The sequence below is a fragment of the Sceloporus undulatus genome, chromosome 7, assembly GCF_019175285.1.
Source record: "Sceloporus undulatus isolate JIND9_A2432 ecotype Alabama chromosome 7, SceUnd_v1.1, whole genome shotgun sequence".
NCBI lineage: Eukaryota > Metazoa > Chordata > Lepidosauria > Squamata > Phrynosomatidae > Sceloporus > Sceloporus undulatus.
This window is the reverse complement of record NC_056528.1, coordinates 28,278,104-28,297,066: the sequence shown is the minus strand read 5'-3', so window position 1 is coordinate 28,297,066 and position 18,963 is coordinate 28,278,104. Positions and strand designations below refer to the sequence as shown.

The 18,963-nt window shown below is 43.7% G+C and overlaps 1 protein-coding gene across 1 annotated transcript; it reads right to left on the bottom strand.

The window, feature by feature from the left end:
- Positions 1-3,789: 3,789 nt before the first annotated feature.
- On the bottom strand, positions 3,790-16,790 carry THEG (theg spermatid protein). The gene is made up of 7 exons (XM_042478887.1): positions 16,755-16,790; positions 13,255-13,601; positions 11,726-11,784; positions 10,297-10,363; positions 7,457-7,583; positions 5,396-5,480; positions 3,790-3,989 (listed from the first exon to the last, which is right to left on the bottom strand). Exons 2-7 carry the CDS (start codon positions 13,335-13,337, stop codon positions 3,790-3,792), a joined length of 621 nt encoding a protein of 206 aa, XP_042334821.1. The 5' UTR covers positions 13,338-13,601; positions 16,755-16,790.
- Between the last annotated feature and the right edge of the window lie 2,173 nt (positions 16,791-18,963).

Genomic DNA, 18,963 nt, shown 5'->3' with positions numbered 1-18,963 from the left:
AAATGTAAGACAGAGGTGAGGAGCAGATAGGAAGAACCAAGGTAAAATGTGAAGAGAGATAGGAGGAGCAGATAGGGAAAACTGAAGTAAAAAGTGAGGGGACATATTTGGGGCAGGGGGGGGAAACGGAGGTAAAATGTGAGGGAAGATACCTGGGGCAGGTAGGGAGAACTGAGGTAAATGTAAAGTAGAAAGGAGGAGTAGATGGGGAAAACTGAGGTAGACGGTGAGGGGAGATATTTTGGGTAGGTGAGGGAACCAAGGTAAAAGATGAACTGATGTTTGGAGTAGGTGGGGGAAGTGAGGTAAAAGGTGAGGGATAGATTAGAAGGGCAGGTGGGAAGAACTGAGGTATAATGTGAGGGGAATAGGAGGAGCAGATAGGAAAAACTTAATAATAGGATTTATTTATATGTCGCCCAATCACTGGGAATCTGGGTGGCTTACAACAGAGGGGATAATAGACGGTAAAAGGTGAAAGGTAAAAGGTGAGGGGAGATATTTGGGGTAGGTGGTGGAATGGAAGTAAAAGGTGTGAGAGAGGTAGTAGTAGATGGGGAAACAGGTAAAATGTGAGGTGAGAGGTAGGATAGGCAGGTAGTGTGAACTGAGGTAAAATGTGAGGAAGATAGGATAGGCAGGTAGTCTAATGTGAGGTAATACATAAGGAAGATAGGAACAGCATGTGGGGAAAACTGAAGTAAAAGTTGAGGAGAGATACCTGGGGAAGGTGGGGGAAACTGAGGTAAAATGTAAGGCAGAAGTGAGGAGCAGATGGGGAAAACTGAGGTAAAAAGTGAGGGGGGAATATTTGGGCTAGGTGGGGAGAACTGAGGCAAAATGTGAGAAGGATACCTGGGGCATGTGGGGAGAACTGAGGTAAAATGTCAGGGAGAGTTAGGAAGAGCAGGTGGGGAAAACTGAAGTAAGTAATAGGGGAGATATTTGGGGCAGGAGGAACTGAAGTAAAAAAAACTTGGGAGAGATGTAGGATAAGCAGGTAGGGAGAAGTGAGGTAATATGTGAGGAAGATAGGAACAGCGTGTGGGGAAAACTGAGGCAAAAGGTGAGGAGAGGTATCTAGGGCAAGTGCGAAGAAGTGAGTTAAAACATGGGGGAGAGATATTTGGGATAGATAGGTAAAAATGAGGTAAAATGTGAGGGAGAAATAGGAAAGTTAGTGAGGAAAACTGGTGAAACATGAGGAATTGGTGGAGGACCAGTTGGGAAGAATGAAGTAAAATGTGAGGCAGATAGGAGGAGCAGATGTGGAAATCTGAGGCAAAAGGTGAGGGGAGATAATTGAGGTAATTCTGATTGTTTAATTCTTTCTTAAGGGGTGACATGGCGTATATATTTGTATGATTTTAAATGTTGTACTGTATGCCGCTTTGATTGTTTTCACAAAAAGCAGGATATATATAAATAAAAATATGTTTAGGACTGGGGAGAGCTTTATGTTGCCTTCTCAGTATTATTAAACTTCAGGGCGTTAGAAACCCTTGCTGGCTTACTGCAAATCAAGCAGAGATGTACCCATTGGTCTCCACCTATTTTCCACCCACTTCTAAAGTAGTGCATGGCAAGGGATCTGAAGTCAGGCACAAGTAATATACAGTGAGCCCTTTTGTGCCCACTTGCAACTTTCCCCACCTTCTTTCCTGGAAACCTGCCATGGACCAGCACTGGCCTTGCACCGCCACTTTGAATAACACTGATCTACAGTTCAAAGATGTAGTTGTGTTAGTCACTTAAATCAGTACGAAAAGAGATCTTGTAGCACCTTTAAGTACAGTAACTGAAAGAAAGGGGTTGGTAGCATGAGCTGTCGTAGACTTCAGCCTACTGCCTCAGATTTGTTTGATGGATCTACAATGGCCAGACAGTGCTCTTGCCATAAAACAGTAGATGCCTTGCAGAACATTGTTGAGAATGCTTGGTAACGTAAGGCAGAAAAGAGTAACACCGCATTAGAGAACATAGAGCTGGAAGGGATCCCTCAAGAGCCATCCAGTCCAACCCTATTCTGCCATGCAGAAAGAAACAATTAAATCCCTCCAAACAGATGGTCATCCAGCCTCTGTTTAAAAACCTCCAAAGGAGGAGACTCTACTACATTCCAAGGAAATCTATTCCACTGTTGAACAGCTTTTACTATTAGGAAGCTATTTCTAATGTTTAAATGAAATCTCTTTTCCTGTAGTTTGCATCCATTGCTCTGTGTGTTAGTCTCTGGAGCATCAGGAAACAAGCTTGCTCCATCCCCAGTAGGAGATCGTTTCAAATATTGAAGCATGGCTATCATGTCGCCTCTTAATCTTCCGTTCCTCAGGGTAAGCATACCCAGCTCGCTAACCCGCTCCTTATGGGGCATGGCTTCGAGACGTTTCACCATTTTGGTTGCCCTCCTCTAGACATGTTCAAGCTTGACAATATCCTTCTTCAATCGCGATGCCCAGAATCATAGGATTTTATCATACGAAGGAGTTTGGGAGTTTATCCCGTGAATATCCTGGGGAAATCGCACAATTACACAAAATGATTTCACACAACGTTGCACAAAACCTGCCGTTAGAGTGGTTATAAAGAAGCATTAATGTGCATCTTTTTTTCTTTGGGGATTTCAGCAACAGTGCATTTCTGATATCACTTTATTTGTGCAATTGCGTGTGAAAATCATTTGCGCAGTTACTCGCCATTTCCACTCCACTTGCGGGATGCTTTAAATGCGCTTTAATCTCTCTTCAATGCCGAAATTGGCCCCAGTGTGATAAACTCCATAGAGTTGGAAGAGATCCCAAGGGCCATCCAGTCCAACCCCATTCTGCCACGCTATGAAACCCCAGAATCCCAATGCATTGAGCCATGGCAGTTAAAGGCGAGTCAAACTGCATTATTTCTTCAGTGCAGATTGGGCCTAAGAGTCTAAAACATTTACATGTACTGCTGTATCTTGTTTTTAGATCCTAGAGAACCACATAGTTGAAGACAGAATCTAGTCTTCTTAGGACATAATCCATATTCTGATCCACATAAACCATTTCGCAGAGCATCAATAGGATGCCTAAAGAGTGGTACTTCAGGTGGAGGCTGAGAGGAGACTACTACTACTTGCTTCTGCAATAGGCAGCCTTGGGTTGCTCACCAGAAGGGGTTCCTATCGCATACACAGGTTTTGGGTTGGAGTCCTGGATGATTTTGACTAAGGTGGTAAGAGAACTACAAAGGAGAAGATGGTGTTGGAAAGTCAGGGGGATCTATCAAGGAAATAAGGGAAACTAGATGGTCCGTAGAGCTAAGCTTGGAAAGATACTGGGGGAAATCTGTTACAAGACAGGGTCAATAAAAAGGAAATTGCACGATGTAGTGGTTTGAGCATCGGACTATGGAGAACAAGAACCCCAACTCAGTAATTAAATCCTACTGGGTGACTTTAGGCAAGTCACAATCTCTCAACCTCAGACGATGGCAATGGCAAACCCGTTCTGAAGAAGCTTGCCAAGAAAGCCCTGTGACAGGTTTGCCTTAAGCGCCACCATAAGTTGGAAACAACTTGAAGGCAAACAACTCACATAACCCATGTTTATTCTCAAGACAGAGGAGCATTTCCAAGCTGTAGTAAAAGTGACACCCGCGACCAAGAGCTGTGTTGGGCTCAACATTTTATCCAACCCACCACAATGCTAACCAAGAAATTATTTCAAAATGACGACACATCATGCCCAGTTTTTAGGTCTGAGATCCTTTAATCAAGTTTTCAGTCGGACCAAAGTCAAGGAAGCGCAACCCCTACATCATGTGAGACACTTTGCCTCTTACTCTCATCGGACGGCTGATTTCAAGAATGCGAGGGCTAGGAACATATTCGAGAGCCGCTCTGGAGATCCTGGGTGGACGGGGGGCCTCAAAGGCGTAGACTCGAGGTTTGGAGAGTTCATTAAATTTTTCCACTCCAACAATGGGACCATGGATGCTTTTTCTACGTATCTCTGGAAGGGCAAACCAAAAAGAGAAGAGTTTGGGACCAAGTTCAGCACAGACAGCCCTTTCCTAAAGAGGGAAACGCTGGAGGTGTAATGCTTCTAATATACCTTCCAATGAAGGTGTAGGCCTCCGTTTATTCCGCCCCCCGCGTTGTTTCTGATCAGAAATGTTTTGCGCCTATTTAAAGTGCTATCAAAAACCAGGGATGGGAAATAATGGGGTGAATATACACCCCACGTGGATGGTATATTTCTCCTATGCCATTTTGGTTCATTTCAACTTTTCTCTCTCTCTGCGTAACCAAGATTCCCCCCAAAATATTCTTTATTTACACACTTGATAAAATACATTCTTATTTAACCCGTATTCTTTGCATTGTTATTCTTTGCCATTCCCTCCCCACTCCTTCCGTAACCTTTTCTTCTTCAGTCCATTAAGTTAGCATCCTTCTTTACAGCATCATTATATATTCCTCTTTCTTCAAAATCATTCTCCATCTCATTAATTTATATCCATTATTCTTTCTTCTCTTAGAACTATGTCTCTTTTTATGTTTCATTTACCATACATTTTTAAGAAACACTCGTTTCCCATTCTCTAGGCAACAAAACTCCTCATCTCTCTGTTTCTAATCGCAGTTTGACCATCTCTTTCTACAATACTTCAACAATGGATCCCATACTGCTTCTCCTTCTTTAGTTATGTTATCTCTCATTAACGTTGTTAATTTATCCATTTCCATTACATCTAAGGCTTTTAAAAGCCACATCCATCAATAGCTGGGGTCTCTGGCTCTTTCCAGTGTTTTACGTAACCAAGATTTTTATAGTGTTTCAAATAAGGTGTGACTAGAGAGGATCTTGGCACAAAAAAAATAGACTAAGGGCAACGAAGGCTTCTGGATTCATGTCTCTTTAAATACAATTGTGTGTCCAAATACAATGTTGATAACAACCTTTTTTCTCAGCTTGGAGGCAGAGCGAGTAGTTTAACTTTCACTGGAGGAACTGAGGATAGTCTAAAGGTATGTCTTGCTGTCAAAGTTACTATCAGAGGAAACTACCTGACTTCTGGGGGGGAAATGTGCCAATGCACATCTGAAGTGGTGCCCTGCCTCTGGGTAGAGGGGGAAAGCCTTTCAAGTAGGCATCTGGGATGATTCCTTATGGGAACCGCTTCCCCGCTTGGCTGTGGAAGGGGCATCTTGGGAACCATGTTAGCAATGCGCAGAAGCCCTTGTGTTTGTACAGCTCTGTTCCCAGGCCGATCGTCTGAAAATGGGAATGCGCTTCATTTAAGGAGCAGCATGGGACAGCACCCCCATGCCAGGAGCTCCCCAAGGAACCACAGCTAGACTGGCGTGAAAAGCAAGTTACGACACTTAAGGAGAACGATAACACAAGTTGCTTACCCCTTGAAGGGGATGCCACATGCTTTGGTTCGGCTAGAGCAATGATCCGTGGCGTTGCAGTAGCTGTCAGGGCTCCTTTACTCACCTAAAGGAAAGAATGCAACACTTCTATGAAAGAGCTTGGTTTCCCCATCACTGTTTCTGCATCAAGCAGAAACAGACACCACCAAAGAAAGGAATTAAAGGGGCACACAGAGGTGGTACCTCTGCTAAACACAGTTCGGGCGACCAGCCAAACGCTGATCTCTACACAGCTGATAGAGACACCGCGCCAATTAATAAGCAAGCAAAGTAACAGAGCAGCTTACAGCTCAGCATTTATTTAGGCGTTTATCACATTTGGGCTAATTTCAGCATTAAAGGGAGATTAAAGCGTGTTTAAAGCATCTCACAAATAGAGTGAAAATGGTGAGTAATTGCGCAAATGATTATCACACGCAATTGCACAAAGAAAGTGATATCGGAAATGCATTGTCGCTGAACTCCCAAAAGTAAAAAGATGCACTTTAATGCTTCTATGTGACCACTTTAATAGTGGATTTTGTGCGACATTGTGTGAAATCGTTTCATGTAATTATGCGATTTCCCCAGGATATTAACAGGATAAACTCCTGATCTCCTTCGTGTGATAAACTCCTTAGCAAACCAGAAAAAGTTCATTCACAAGTTTCTGGTCCAGCAAGAGAGTTATTCAATATCCAAGACAGGTAGACAGTATCCAGCGTCTACAAACACAGTCCAGGTCAAACACACAGGTTCAGGAACATGATGGAGAGCAAGGTAGGCTAAATAGTCTCTGAAAACTACAAATTTATAGTTAACACCGCTGCTGCCTAATTTATGGCTGCTTCCTATAAATCCTCTGAGACTTCCCCAAGCTCTCCCTCTGCTATCTCTGCTTGGTTAAGGTCGGTAGAGGTAAGTTGCTTTCTGTATCTGAATGGGCAAGACTCTCTGCCAGAGCTGGTTTCCAGCAGATCCAGTGCTTCAGTCTTAGAGTCAAAGCCCATTTCCATGTTCTGAAAGCAGGGCATCACAATACCAACCAGTTTTTATACCACTAAGAAGAGCTGTACTGGACCAACTAATGACTTTACTCATCTATCACCCTACTTCTCACATTGGTCAACCAGGGAAACACGCAAACATGCATCCCCCAGAGCATGGATGCCATAGCAGTTTCTCACTCATCTTTCCCATCTGACCAATTCTTAGCAAGTCACATAGTGCTTCTGATTCAGCAGCTAGCCATTCTGGTTGGTAGTCATTGGTATCCTTGTCCTTCATGAATTTGTCTAACCTCCAAGTCAGTGGCCATCCCCACGTTATGTGGCATCAAACTATGTGCTGTGTGAACAAATCTCTCCTTTCTGTCCAAAACCTCCAATATTCAGCTTGACTGGATAATCTACATTGGTTTATGAGAAAGTGGAAAGAAATAGTTTTATATTTTCCTGTGAAACTCACTGAGTAACCTTGGGCATCACATGCTTTCAGCTTCAGAGGAAGGCAATTGCAAATCTCTTCTGAGTCAGAAATGACTTGAAGACAAACAACATCAACGCATGATATCCAACGTCTTACTCATTTTCTGAAATCATTCCACTTTTCTGCCATCTTCCTTTGACACACCTTAGCTCTTCCCTGGCTTCTGATCTATTTAAAGATTGTAGTACAGTGGGCCGTTGGTATCCCCTGTGTTTGGTTCCAGGACCCCTATGGATACCAAAATGTGTGGATGCTCAAGTCCCACTACGTACAATAGATAGTAAAATGGCATCCCTTATATAAAATGGCAAAATCAAACTTTGCATTTTGGAGTGTGTGAGTGTGTGTGTGTATTCAAGCCATTGACAGTTGAATACATGGATGCAGAATTCATAGCTATGGAGAGCTGACTGCAATAATTTTCACAATAATGTGAATTTGCTATAACAGACATAAAACAGTCTGCCAATATGGTTCAGCGACAAGGTGCTATGGCATCTCAAATGCATGGAAGCATTATACAGTCACCATTGTCCTACAGCAAAGGAAGAAGCTGGTGAACAATCCACATACCATCAGAGACCGGGGCCGGCTTAATTCCCAGACGTCGGCGTAATGGCGAGGCTGTGCCAGTTCCCTCAACCTGGGCGATGCCTCCACTTTCAGAGCCGCCCGCGAGACTGGCCACATAGGAGTGGGCCTGGATTTGGCAAAGAGAAGAAAACAGCAGCAACTTACAAAGACTGAAATACACTACCCAAAGTAAGCATTGTGACGAAACTTTTATTAAGCCAACTAAAAGATGCAAAAATACATCCCATTAGCTTTCAAAGATTTTTTCATCTTTGCAAAAATGGCAAAAAGCAATGTAGCAGAAGCAAGGCAGTCCTGTTAGAATCATAGTCTGCATCTTCTTAAGATGATCGCTTAAGGTGGCACTAAGGAAAAGCCTACACTGTTAACAAAGTTATTCCACCCTGTCATGAAGTGATGGAAACAAAAGAAGTAATGGATTTTGTTTTGTATCCATGAATTTATCTATTAGGAGTAAAAACACACAGAGTTCTCTATAGAGTTTATCATACGAAGGAGATCGAGAGTTTATCCTGTGAATATCCCGGAAAAATCGCAAAATTACACAAAATGATTTAACACGACGTCACACAAAACCTGCCATTAAAATGGCCACAAAGAAGCATTAACGCGCATCTTTTTACTTTCAGGATTTCAGCAACAATGCATTTCCGGCATCACTTTATTTGTGTGATTGTGTGTGATAATCATTTGCGCAATAATGTGTCATTTTGTGTTTTATTTGTGGGATGCTTTAAATGCACTTTAATCTCTGTAATGCCAAAATTTGCCCCAGTGTCATAAACTCCTACAAATGGTGGCTAGGATTCCTGGAGGGCAGAGCATAGCAAAAAAGTCTGCAGGTTAAGATTTGAAACGATTTAAAATACAACGTTTTTAATAGATCCGATTCAAAATAACCCTGGTCTTATTCCGCGTTCCGAATCGCTTTTATTCTTCGTTCCCATCTGGTTTTTTAAATCGAAGTTTTTACCTGCAAGCATTCCTACTTGGCATGAATTCGGTGTTTAAATAAATCGATTCTTCTCCTCCATACCTTATTTGGAGCTGTCAATCAATAGTACGTCAGAATGACGTAACGTTAATCCAGAATATTTGGAAGCGATTTATCTTTTGGCATCGTTTCCATTTCATTGACAGCCAGGGAGAATCCCTTCAGAGAGCCCAGAGATCAATGGGAGAGGCTTCTGACAAAGCGAAGCTCTTTCCAGAGGAACTATGGGAGAATCCCTTCAGAGAGCACAGAGATCAATGAAGGAGGCTGCTGGAAAAGCAGGGAGGGAGCACTCTTCCCAAAGATTCTCTTTCCAGGGTTGGAAGAGAAGGCAGATTCCATTTGGGGAGAAAGGCTCTATCTCCCCCCCCCCTCCATTGATCAGAGCCCTTCCCTGCCTGGGCGAGATCAGATGTCTCCTCGCGAGGAGCCATCCCTTCCCTGCCTCTCCTCCGTTAGAAATGGGCTCTTCCCACACAGACTAGGCAAGGGGCCGGCCCACTCGCACTTGACTCCTCCCATACAGGTAACCCGATTCACCTCCTAACGTTCCCATTTGAAATACATCGATAACTATCCCGGATTAAAGGAAAATAGAAGGTTCGACCCTTCTATTTTTTTAAAGCGGGTTAAAGGCATTTAACGTGGTTTAAAAAAAGGACGAAAAAAAGAATCGATTTCAAATGGGCACGCATGCGGGGTGATCTAGAACCGTTCTAGGTTTAAATCGGGTTCAAATGGGCACGCCTCTATCTGAATTCGATTCGTAACCCGCGTTAAACCCCAGTGGAAACAAGTGGAATCTCTTTCGCTTTCCCCTCTCCAGACTCATTCTGCCACTGCACCTCACCCATGGCCAATAGTAGAGAGCAGGGGAAGGATCAGAGAAACATATAGCGACGTCCCTGTAGGCAGACACAGAATGATGGTATCATCTGCTGAGATCTACTAGTGTTTTCCAGAGGTCTCAGTGGACCTGGCTATGTTACCGTATTTTGCATCCGGCTATAGGAACACAGCCAGACATGTCTTCAGTTCTTCCCTTCACCAGCACTGAATGGCCAGTGTGTGTATAGTGGCTAAATGGTGGTTTTGGTTACTGCAGAGTAAGGAAAATAACACCAACCTTTGCAACGTACCCCAAAACATACACCAAAACCAAAGCCCACACATGAAAGCCAACCTGTTCAGAGAAGCATTCCCAGGCACTGCGTGACTATTGCTATTTGACGTTTTTAATTTGTTGCCTGTTTTATTGAACCCTTTCCTGTATTGTTTATCTATCTATCTATCTATCTTTCTTTCTTTCTTTCTTTCTTTCTATCTATTATTTCTTAGATTGTATGCCATGGGCAGGTATTTTATTGTTTGTATGTACAGCGCTGTGCAAATCTACAGCACTATATAAATAAAGCATCATGATGATGATGATGATGATGATGACATAAGTTGGGCTTAAACCCATATATGTCACTAACAGGATATTAGCTGGTCCATCTATTGGGCAGAGTGGTATCCACCACCTCAGTCTTTGCAAGGACTTTAAATGTTTGGCAGACAGAACTGTATCTTACCTGACCTGCCCTGCAATCCCTAATTTTAACTTCCCGCATTCAAAAAGGTGTGTGGAGGATCCTTGTGCACCACCAGCACTGAGTCAACTGCAAGTGCAGTCACTTTCTGTATATGGAACCAGGAACTGGGACACATGTTGTGCTTTGCTTCAGGCACCAAGACATCTTGGGAAGGTTCTGACTGGCCTACCTTTTTATGGCTAGATCAGTCCACCTATTTTCCCCCCCAGGCTGGTCATGTTCTCCCTCACCTGTCTCCTCTGAAGTCTGCATTCACCTTCTTAATTTGTGAGAGCTCTTCCTGCCTGGAAGTTAAGACTGCAAAAGAAAAACAGGGAAGGGAGAATCATAGAGCTGGACAAGATTCCCAAGGACCACCTATTCCCAACTCCCTGCCAGCGCAAGAATCCAGAGATAAAGTAACGCAACAAGTGGCCATGCAAACATCTGTTGCAAATCCTGCACTGGAAGAAAGTGCATCACTTTCTGGGCCAATCCATTCCACTATCAGGCAGTTCCTCCTAACATTTAGTCAGAAGGGTCTAGAGCAGTGGTTCCCAAAGCAGGTGTATTGTACTGGAGGCAGAAGAAAGATCTAAGGGGTCAGTGAGGGAAAAGGGGGTAGAAGGGGGCCTTCAGTCAAAGAACTGGAGTGCAAGAAAGACCAGGGGAACCAGTAGCATTTAGCTGTTCAACCAGCTGCTCAGTTGCTGCTCCCAAGGTGACTGGGTGCAAAGGAAGCAGCAACCAAGCAGCCAATTTTCAGTAGCGACTGAGAAGTGTGTTGTCCATGCCAGCTTTTATTGCAAGAAAAAGGCACAGGGGGTACTAGGGTTGTCACCCAAGAGGAAAAGGAGCGGTAACTCAAAAGGTTTGGGGACCACTGGTCTAATGGGATCTCATTGCAGACAGACGCCTTTCCCCCTTCTTGACCATGTGGGAACTGGGGATTTAGGGGTGCACTTTGCCCACCCTTGGATTCATGGGAAAAGGGAATGGAGAGAGAGAGAGATAATGATTCATACAGTCTAAAAAGCCATTCATTCTAACTACTTGCCAGAATGCTTGGAAAGTTCTTGTAAGCTCTAGCCTGCAAAGCCACAATTGTTTCAACAATTAAAGCTCTTTCCTTATAAACAATCAGTTCCCAAAGGCTTCTGGAAACAAAGTCTTCACCCGCCACCCAAAATGGAAGAGGCCAGTCCAGCCTCTCTAGAAAGAGAATCCCAAAGCCCCAGCCTTCCCCATGAAAGTCCCTGAAAGGTTGGGGGGACAGAAAGAAGGCCTTTCCCTGCAAGATCTCAAAATCCAGATGGGCTCATAAGATGTGTTTACACACATTTACACACACCTCCTTTGTTAGATCGTCCTTATTATTGAAATGTTATATTCTCTACAACTAAGTGTCTAATGACTTTGCTAGGGGCTGCTCCTTGTGATATGACCCTTGAAACGTCACCAGGACCTGTCACCTAAGGCAACAAGGTGATGTCCCTAGGTTTCAAATTTTGGCCCTGAAATCTCGGGGATAGTCAGAACCTGGCAACCCCATAACTGGACCTGAGCCATATAGGGCTCTATAGGCTATGACTCTAAAACCTATAAATGGCAAGGTATACCTTTACCTTTTATAAACTACCTGTGACCTGTTAACTATAACTAAAACGATCCACAACTTGCCTGGAACGGTGAACCTGGGCTGTTCCTTGGGTATTTTATCTACCCAGTAGACAGTCGGCCTACAGAGGAGGACAGAGAGTGTTAAATGATGTATTATAGTATATCTTCATGCCAATTTATCTACCTTTCTGTTCCCTGCTTACAGCACGACCAGCACAATACCAGAACCTGAAAAGTTTTCCAAAAATACATTTTCCCTTGTGCATTGTTTTAAGTCAGGGATGGGGATCCCATACCCTCCAACATTTCACACATGAGGACCAAGACACGTGTGACCAAGCAACACCAGAGTGTGGTCAAGACAGCAAAAGTTTTAATGGGAAAGAATAAACCATCTGCGAACAGCTGCAGCGGTTTGCTTTTGCCTGCGCAGACTGGGAAGGACAAGCTTTTGCCCCATGTTCTCCTCTCCCCACTGCTGAGTTAACTGAGTGCAAACTACTTTGAACTCATTTTGCAGCAGTTGGAGCAAGTTGAGGAGAACTGGGAGGAAGAGAGAGAAACTAGGACCTTTTAAAAGCAACTGAGAAAGTGAGATGGCAAAGGATTAATCAGGGCTGTCTCAGCCAAACAGCTAAAGGGTATGGTGTCCTGCAGTTTCCAAGATCACACAGATCTTATTGGACTGCAGGACCCAGCAACCTTGGTTAACATCTTTTATGTACAGTATTACATTCATTAGATTCACACCTTTTGCAAACATAGCCAATGGCTAAGAAATGCTGGGAGCTGCCAAGCCAACAACATCTGGAGGCCCACCCTTGCTCCAGATGTTTTTGGGACATCCACTCTCCTCAGCCGCAGCTGGTATAGCGAATGGTAAGGAATGCTGGGAGTTGCAGCCCAACAAAATCCGGAGAACCTAAGCCTTACAGGTTTGTTTGGTGAGGACATTGCTGGAGGCCTTCCTGGTTATTCCATGTGCTGTCATTTATTTTATTTTTTTGCATTATTTGTTATATATATATATATATATATATATATATATATATATATATTTGTTACTTCTTTTCATTTGAATAAAAGTCCTTAGAAATGATGAGTTAATGGCATAAAGCATGAAAAACGTGACTCAAATATATCGCCAAATGTCCTGTAGACTGAGTGGAACAAGTAAATTGAGGAAATCCTGTGGCCCTCCAGATGTTGTAGGACTGCAGCTCCCTGCAGCCCCAGCTGTAAGGAATGCTGGGAGTTGCAGTCCAACAACATCTGTGCTACCCACACTGGTGATGCACCAATAAAGTGACTTGGCACCACATACTGTTCAACTGTTGAGAGGGAATTTTATATTAAATCTACAGCACAGAAGGCCCTTTCCCAGGTCCTTCCACAGCATATTCCTCTGATGGATGGGACACAGAGGAAGGGCTCTTCCAACAGGCCTTAAATCTCAGGCAGATCCATATCCAAAGGCACTCCTTCAAGTATTGAGAGTAGAAAGATGACCTACCCTACCATCTAAAATCATCTACTGTATATGAAGAAAGTGAGTGTATCTGAACAAAATCAAACCAGGCTCTTCTCACCTGCAGAAGAGGAGCTGGTGGTTAACCTTTGGCTGGGCAAGGATACTGGTCCGGTCTTGTTTCTGGTTCCATCGTGGAGTCATCTGTCACTTGCATAACCAATTCCAGAGCCCTTCTGGTCAAAATGGTAAAATATATTCTCGACCAAGGATTGGATTACCGCTACCATCTGGCAGAAATGGCACACTGATATCTTGCAGTGTCCCGGGACTAAGAAGGGTATGCAGGGTGGTGGAAGTTGGGCAGAATCATCCGAAAACCTGAGGAATGGTGTATCTCAGTTGTGGCTGTAGCCAAGATCCAAATATATAGCGATCACAGTTTTTGTTGGTACTTTATGACACCAGCTGCAGAAGAAAAAGAAGAAAAGAAAAGTGGGAAAATGCACTTGATCAGAGTTTCTGCGAACTTTGCTTCTTTACAACATTCTGTCCTTTCTCTTATGTTTATGCTATTCTAAACAACGGTCACTCGATGCATCTACACTGCAGAAATAATCCAGTTTGAGACCGCTTTAACTGCCCTGGCTCAGCGCTAGAGAATCCTGGGAATTGTAGTGTATTGTGGCACCAGAGCTCTCTGACAGAGAAGCCTAAATGTCTCACAAAACTACCGTTCCCAAAATTCCCTCGCATTGAGCCAGGGCAGTTAAAGTGGTCTCAAACTGGATTACTTCTGCAGTGTGTTTTGGACTTGTATTACTTTTACCTGGAAACCAGTATGAAATGGGACCATTTAAAAATCAATACCAACCATCGCCACCTGGGGGCACCCTTGTCATAAAAATAGGCCAATAGATATTTATGACATTAGGGAAGCTTTGGCCAGAAAGTAGACATGAGATGGGATCTGTGGTTTAAAATTCTTTTACAGGATTCAGTCTTTGCAAATTCTCATGCAACCCCCCCCCCCAAAAAAAAAAGTTGGGTAGAGCCCAACTATCCCGTGGTAGGAAAAAATACATAAGCTGAGAAATCTAGATCTATGCACAGAGTCCTCATGTTGTTATACAAGCAAACCACAATTCAATGGTTAGAGCTCCTGGTTTGCATGCAGAAAGCCCCCAGCTCAGTCTTCGCAAAATCCAGGTCAGGCTGGGAGAGAATCCGGCCCAAAACACAGGAGAGTTGCTGCCAAAAGGTGTTGACAACATTGGGCTGCATAAAATACAATAAAATGCTGATAGCAATGAAATCCCACCAGTGTATTTATACTGGAGGAGAGTGTGTCATAGTGGTTTGGGCTAGGACTCTGGAGACCAGGTTGCACCTTTGAGACTAACTGAAAGAAAGAAATTGGCAGCATGAGCTTTCGTAGACTTCAGTCTACTTCCTCAGATGCATCTGAGGACGTAGACTGAAGTCAAAGCTCATGCTGCCAATTTCGTTCATTTAGTCTCAAAGGTGCTACAAGATCTCTCTATGAACTGATTCTACAGACTAGCACAGCTATATCTTCAAATTCTACCACTCTGGAGACCAGGATTCAATTCCCAGCTCGTCCATGAAACCCATTGAGTGATCTTGGGCAAGTCACTCTCTCTCAGCCTCAGGGGAAGGCAATGGCAAACCTCCTCTGAACAACTCTTTGTCAAGAAAACCCCATGACAGGTTAGGGTCGCCATAAGTCGGAAATGACTTGAAGGCTCACCACAACCATCCCCACAAGATGTATGGGAAAGCTCTCCTGCCCGACCTCTCTTCTCCAACTACTGTATATACTCATACTCATACATATACTTATACATGTCTAGAAATTTTAGTCAAAAAATTGACTCCAGAACCCTGGATCGACTTATCCATGGGTCAATGTAAGCCCTGTACTTTAATGTCTATGAAAAAAGGGAACCATCCCCTGGTGAAAGGCAAGAGCATAATGTGTCCTGGATGCACTGACCCCCTTCTATGCTCTCATCCATTCAGCCTTTAGTGTGATCACAAACAGTGATGCCTTCTGGAATTTTGTAAGTTCTTCGGCATTGTTTTCCTTTTCTTCATTCTTTAGATCCTTTGCTACATGCCACTAAGTTTTACCCTCGACTTATCCATGGCCCAGATCAAAATCTGTAATTTGGGGCCCAAAATTTGCCCTCGACTTATACATGAGGTCGACTTATGGTTGAGTACATACGGCAAACACCCCCAGTGCTCTAAGTTAATCTCTCCTAGGTCTTGGTTGCCAGACCTTTGACCATCTTGGTCATCCTCCTTTGAACATTGGCACTTGTGCAAAGAAAAAGTGAGGCCTCCTTGTGCAAAACTGGAAGATCTGATTGCAGGCAAAGTGCTCCGTTTGGATCCCAGCCTTAGTATGAAGGCAGATTCCTGGGAAATGGAGCCTTATTTTGTGTTTGTAGGGGACAGATCACAGCTCAGGGGTAGAATTCAGTGTCTGCATGCAACACCATCCACTCCCCAGCATCTCCAGGTAAGCCTGGGAATGCAACAAGGTCGGATGTGTAGTTTAAAATGCTTTTTGCAGGATCCGGTCTTTGCAAATTCTGATGCAAAGCCATCAGAATGGCGGCTCGTGTGCATCTGAAAACCGGGAGAGAGAGACCCTCTGAAAACCAGTGTAGACAATATAGATCTACATCAGTAGTTCCCAAATTTGGTCCCCCGGGTGTTTTGGGCTTCCAAAACTGTTGTCCAAGCTAGCTAGGGCTTATGGGAGTTGAAGTCCAAAACACTCAGAGGACCAAAGTTTGGGAATCACTAATCTACATGGACGGCTGATCCGACTCAACACTAAAGCATCTTTCCATATTCAGAGGCATCTTGGTACTCCAACACCACTGAGGGTAAGGGATCCGTTCTGGGGGTTCAGTCCGAATTGCAAAGGAGCTATTCAAGATTGCAGGACCCAGCCCCACAAATGGATTCAACTGTTCAGAGAATCATAGAAGTTTATCACACTGGGACTGATTTCAGCATTAAAGAGAGATTAAAGTGCATCTTCCAAATGAAGTGGAAATAGCGAGTAAGTGCGCAAATGATTATCACACGCAATTGCGCAAATAAAGTGATATCGGAAACACATTGTCGCTGAAATCCCCAAAGTAAAAAGATGCGCGTTAATGCTTCCTTGTCACCACTTTAATAGTGGGTGTTGTGTGATGTGTGAAATCGTTTTGCAGAATTACACAAGTTTTCTGGGATATCTCCTTTGTGAGAGAAGTTTGAGACACCAAGGGTCACCCAGACCAACCCAAATTCTGTCATGCAGGAGTTCATAATCCAAGCACTCCCAACAGGCCCTCCAGCCTGTTTCAAAACCTCCAAAGAAGGACAGTCCACCACAGACTGAGACAGCGTATTTCACTGTCAAACAATGCTCCTTCAAAGTTTGGATCCAAACCCAGAGCGGACTCACTGTCCCATTAGAATCAGAGATCCCAGCTGCCACCATCAATGGTCCGGTCTTCTCCTGGTCCTCTCCCTAGCTTTGGTTCCTTTCCATGCACCCCTTGCCACTCATAACTGGTCCCCTCCATCTAATACCTGTCCTGAGTCTCTCCTGCCTGGCTTAACAGAACACATCCTTGCAAGCATCCGTTGCCATGGGGACTGTGGCCGCGTCTCCCGTTGCCAGGGAAACCCCCTTTTGGACCAAACATCCAACATCTTGGCAGCATCACTCTGAGAATGCCTCAAAGGGATGCAAGAACAGGGGCAAATGTTTGGTACTACATCTAAGCAAGCAAAATTAAATGCACAAATTATAGGATGGGCGACACCTGGCTGGAAGGCAAGATATGTGAAAGGATCTAACGGGCTTAGTAGGCCCTAAGCTGAACATGAGCCAACAAAGCCAGTGCAGTTTTGGGCTGCATCAATATGCATTTAGTGCTCAGATGGAGGAAAGTAGTTATGCTACTCTATTCAGCTTTGGTCAGACCTCACCTGGAATCTTGTATCCAATTCTGGGTGTCACAGATTAAGAGGGATCTCAACAAGCCAGAAAATGTCCAGAGAGGGGCAACCAAGATAGTTAAAGGTCTAGAAACCAATTCTTGAGGGAGCTGGATATATATAGCTTGGAGGGAAGAAAAGGGAGAGGTGACAAGATAGCCATCTTTAAACATCTGAAGGGATATCATCTAGAAGAATGAGGAAGCTTATTTTCTGCTGCTGCAAAGACTAGGACCAAGTGATCGAAGTGATAAGAAAAGAGATTCCACCTAAGCATTAGGAAGACCATAAGAACTGCCTTAAAAGGTAGTGATTTCTCCATCTGTGGAGATCTTTAAACCAAGGTTGGGTGGGCATCTTCCAGGAGTGCTGTAGATATATATTCCTGCATAGAATGCATGACTAAATGCATCTGAGGAAGTAGACTTGTGTCTACAAAAGCTCATGCTGCCAACTTCTTTCTTCAGTTAAATCTCAAAGGTGCTACAAGATCTCTCTACATACTGATTCTACAGACTAACGCAACTATATCTTTTAATTCTACCTGCATGACAGAGGGTTAGTCTAGATGATCCTTGGGATCCCTTCCCACCCTATAAATCTGAATTCTAGGAACCGTACGCAGCTCCCTTAAAGCTGTTCTGGGGACCTCAGACCCTTCAGCCATTGCACACTGCTGTTTCTTGGTTTTTTGGCCAAAAGAGAGAGCAAATTGCCTCTGCAAGAAACCTAAAGGAGTGCCATTGTTTAACCATTTAAAAAAAACACATTTTTTTCAAAACCAGAATCGTCTTCCATTCAACCTGCATCATTTCTGCAGTGCAGATTAGACCTATGTTTAATAATGTTATTATTAATGAATTTACAAAGATGTACATCTTTAGTTGAGATGAAGCAGGGCTGCTTGTAATTCCCTTTATAAGCCTGCCTGGGTTCCAAAAAACGGCCGTTGGCACCACAACAAACTAGATATCCCCAGATTCCACAGCATTGAGCCACAGTAGTTAAAGCAGTGTCAAACTGGGTTATTTCTGCAGTGCAGATGCAGCCTGTAATAGTGTGGATTTACGGCACCAATAAAAAAAAGACTAAATTATCCTAATGTTGAGCTCCCTTTCTTTTATTATTATTATTATTATCATTCCTTTCCCATAACCTCAGGACTGGAGCCCAAAGGCTTCCTGCATTCCCCATCTGTGTTGAATATTCATGGAGTCAACATGAATATTCAGATAAGGAATTTGCCAGAGCAGAAATCTACAGCGGGGAATTCATTAAAGCAATGAAGTTCCTCCCTGAAATGGATTATGACAGCTTGTTGGGGCAAAAAATCCACAGGTAGCTCATGCAGATACGGAGATAACCCCGACCAAGAAAGACCTCCCAGGGTAAATCTGTGCCTGCGTCTAGGAAGGACAGAGGGATTTGCTTGGCTCACGTTGCATTAAGTTACATTTATATTCCACCTTTCATATGGGCTCAAGATCCGTTCCCTTATTATTGTTGCTGCCACCGTCATGGGTATCGATACCCCACCTTTCTCCCAGACTGCGGCTCAAAGCAGCTTACCAATTGAAACGATACGGTTAAGAACACACCAAAAATAGAAGTGAATGATGAGCCAAAACTAACAAAATGAATTTCAACAGGGAGAAATGTAAGGCAGGGGGGGGGAAAGGAAATGCACAGATATGGAACGAGAGACACCTGGTTTAAGAAGACTATGAAAGGGATCCAAAGTCCTAGTAGGCCACAAGTTGAACACGAGTCAACAGTGTGATGCAGCAGCTAAAAAAGT

Coding starts and splice junctions, on each gene's coding strand:
- THEG (XM_042478887.1), bottom strand. CDS start 13,337: ATGACTCCACGATGGAACCAGAAACAAGACCGGACCAGTATCCTTGCC. Junction 11,785..13,254: donor CACCAGCTCCTCTTCTGCAG/GTGAGAAGAGCC, acceptor CCTCCTCTGTAG/GCCGACTGTCTACTGGGTAG. Junction 3,990..5,395: donor TGTGGCATCCCCTTCAAGGG/GTAAGCAACTTG, acceptor TTGCCCTTCCAG/AGATACGTAGAAAAAGCATC.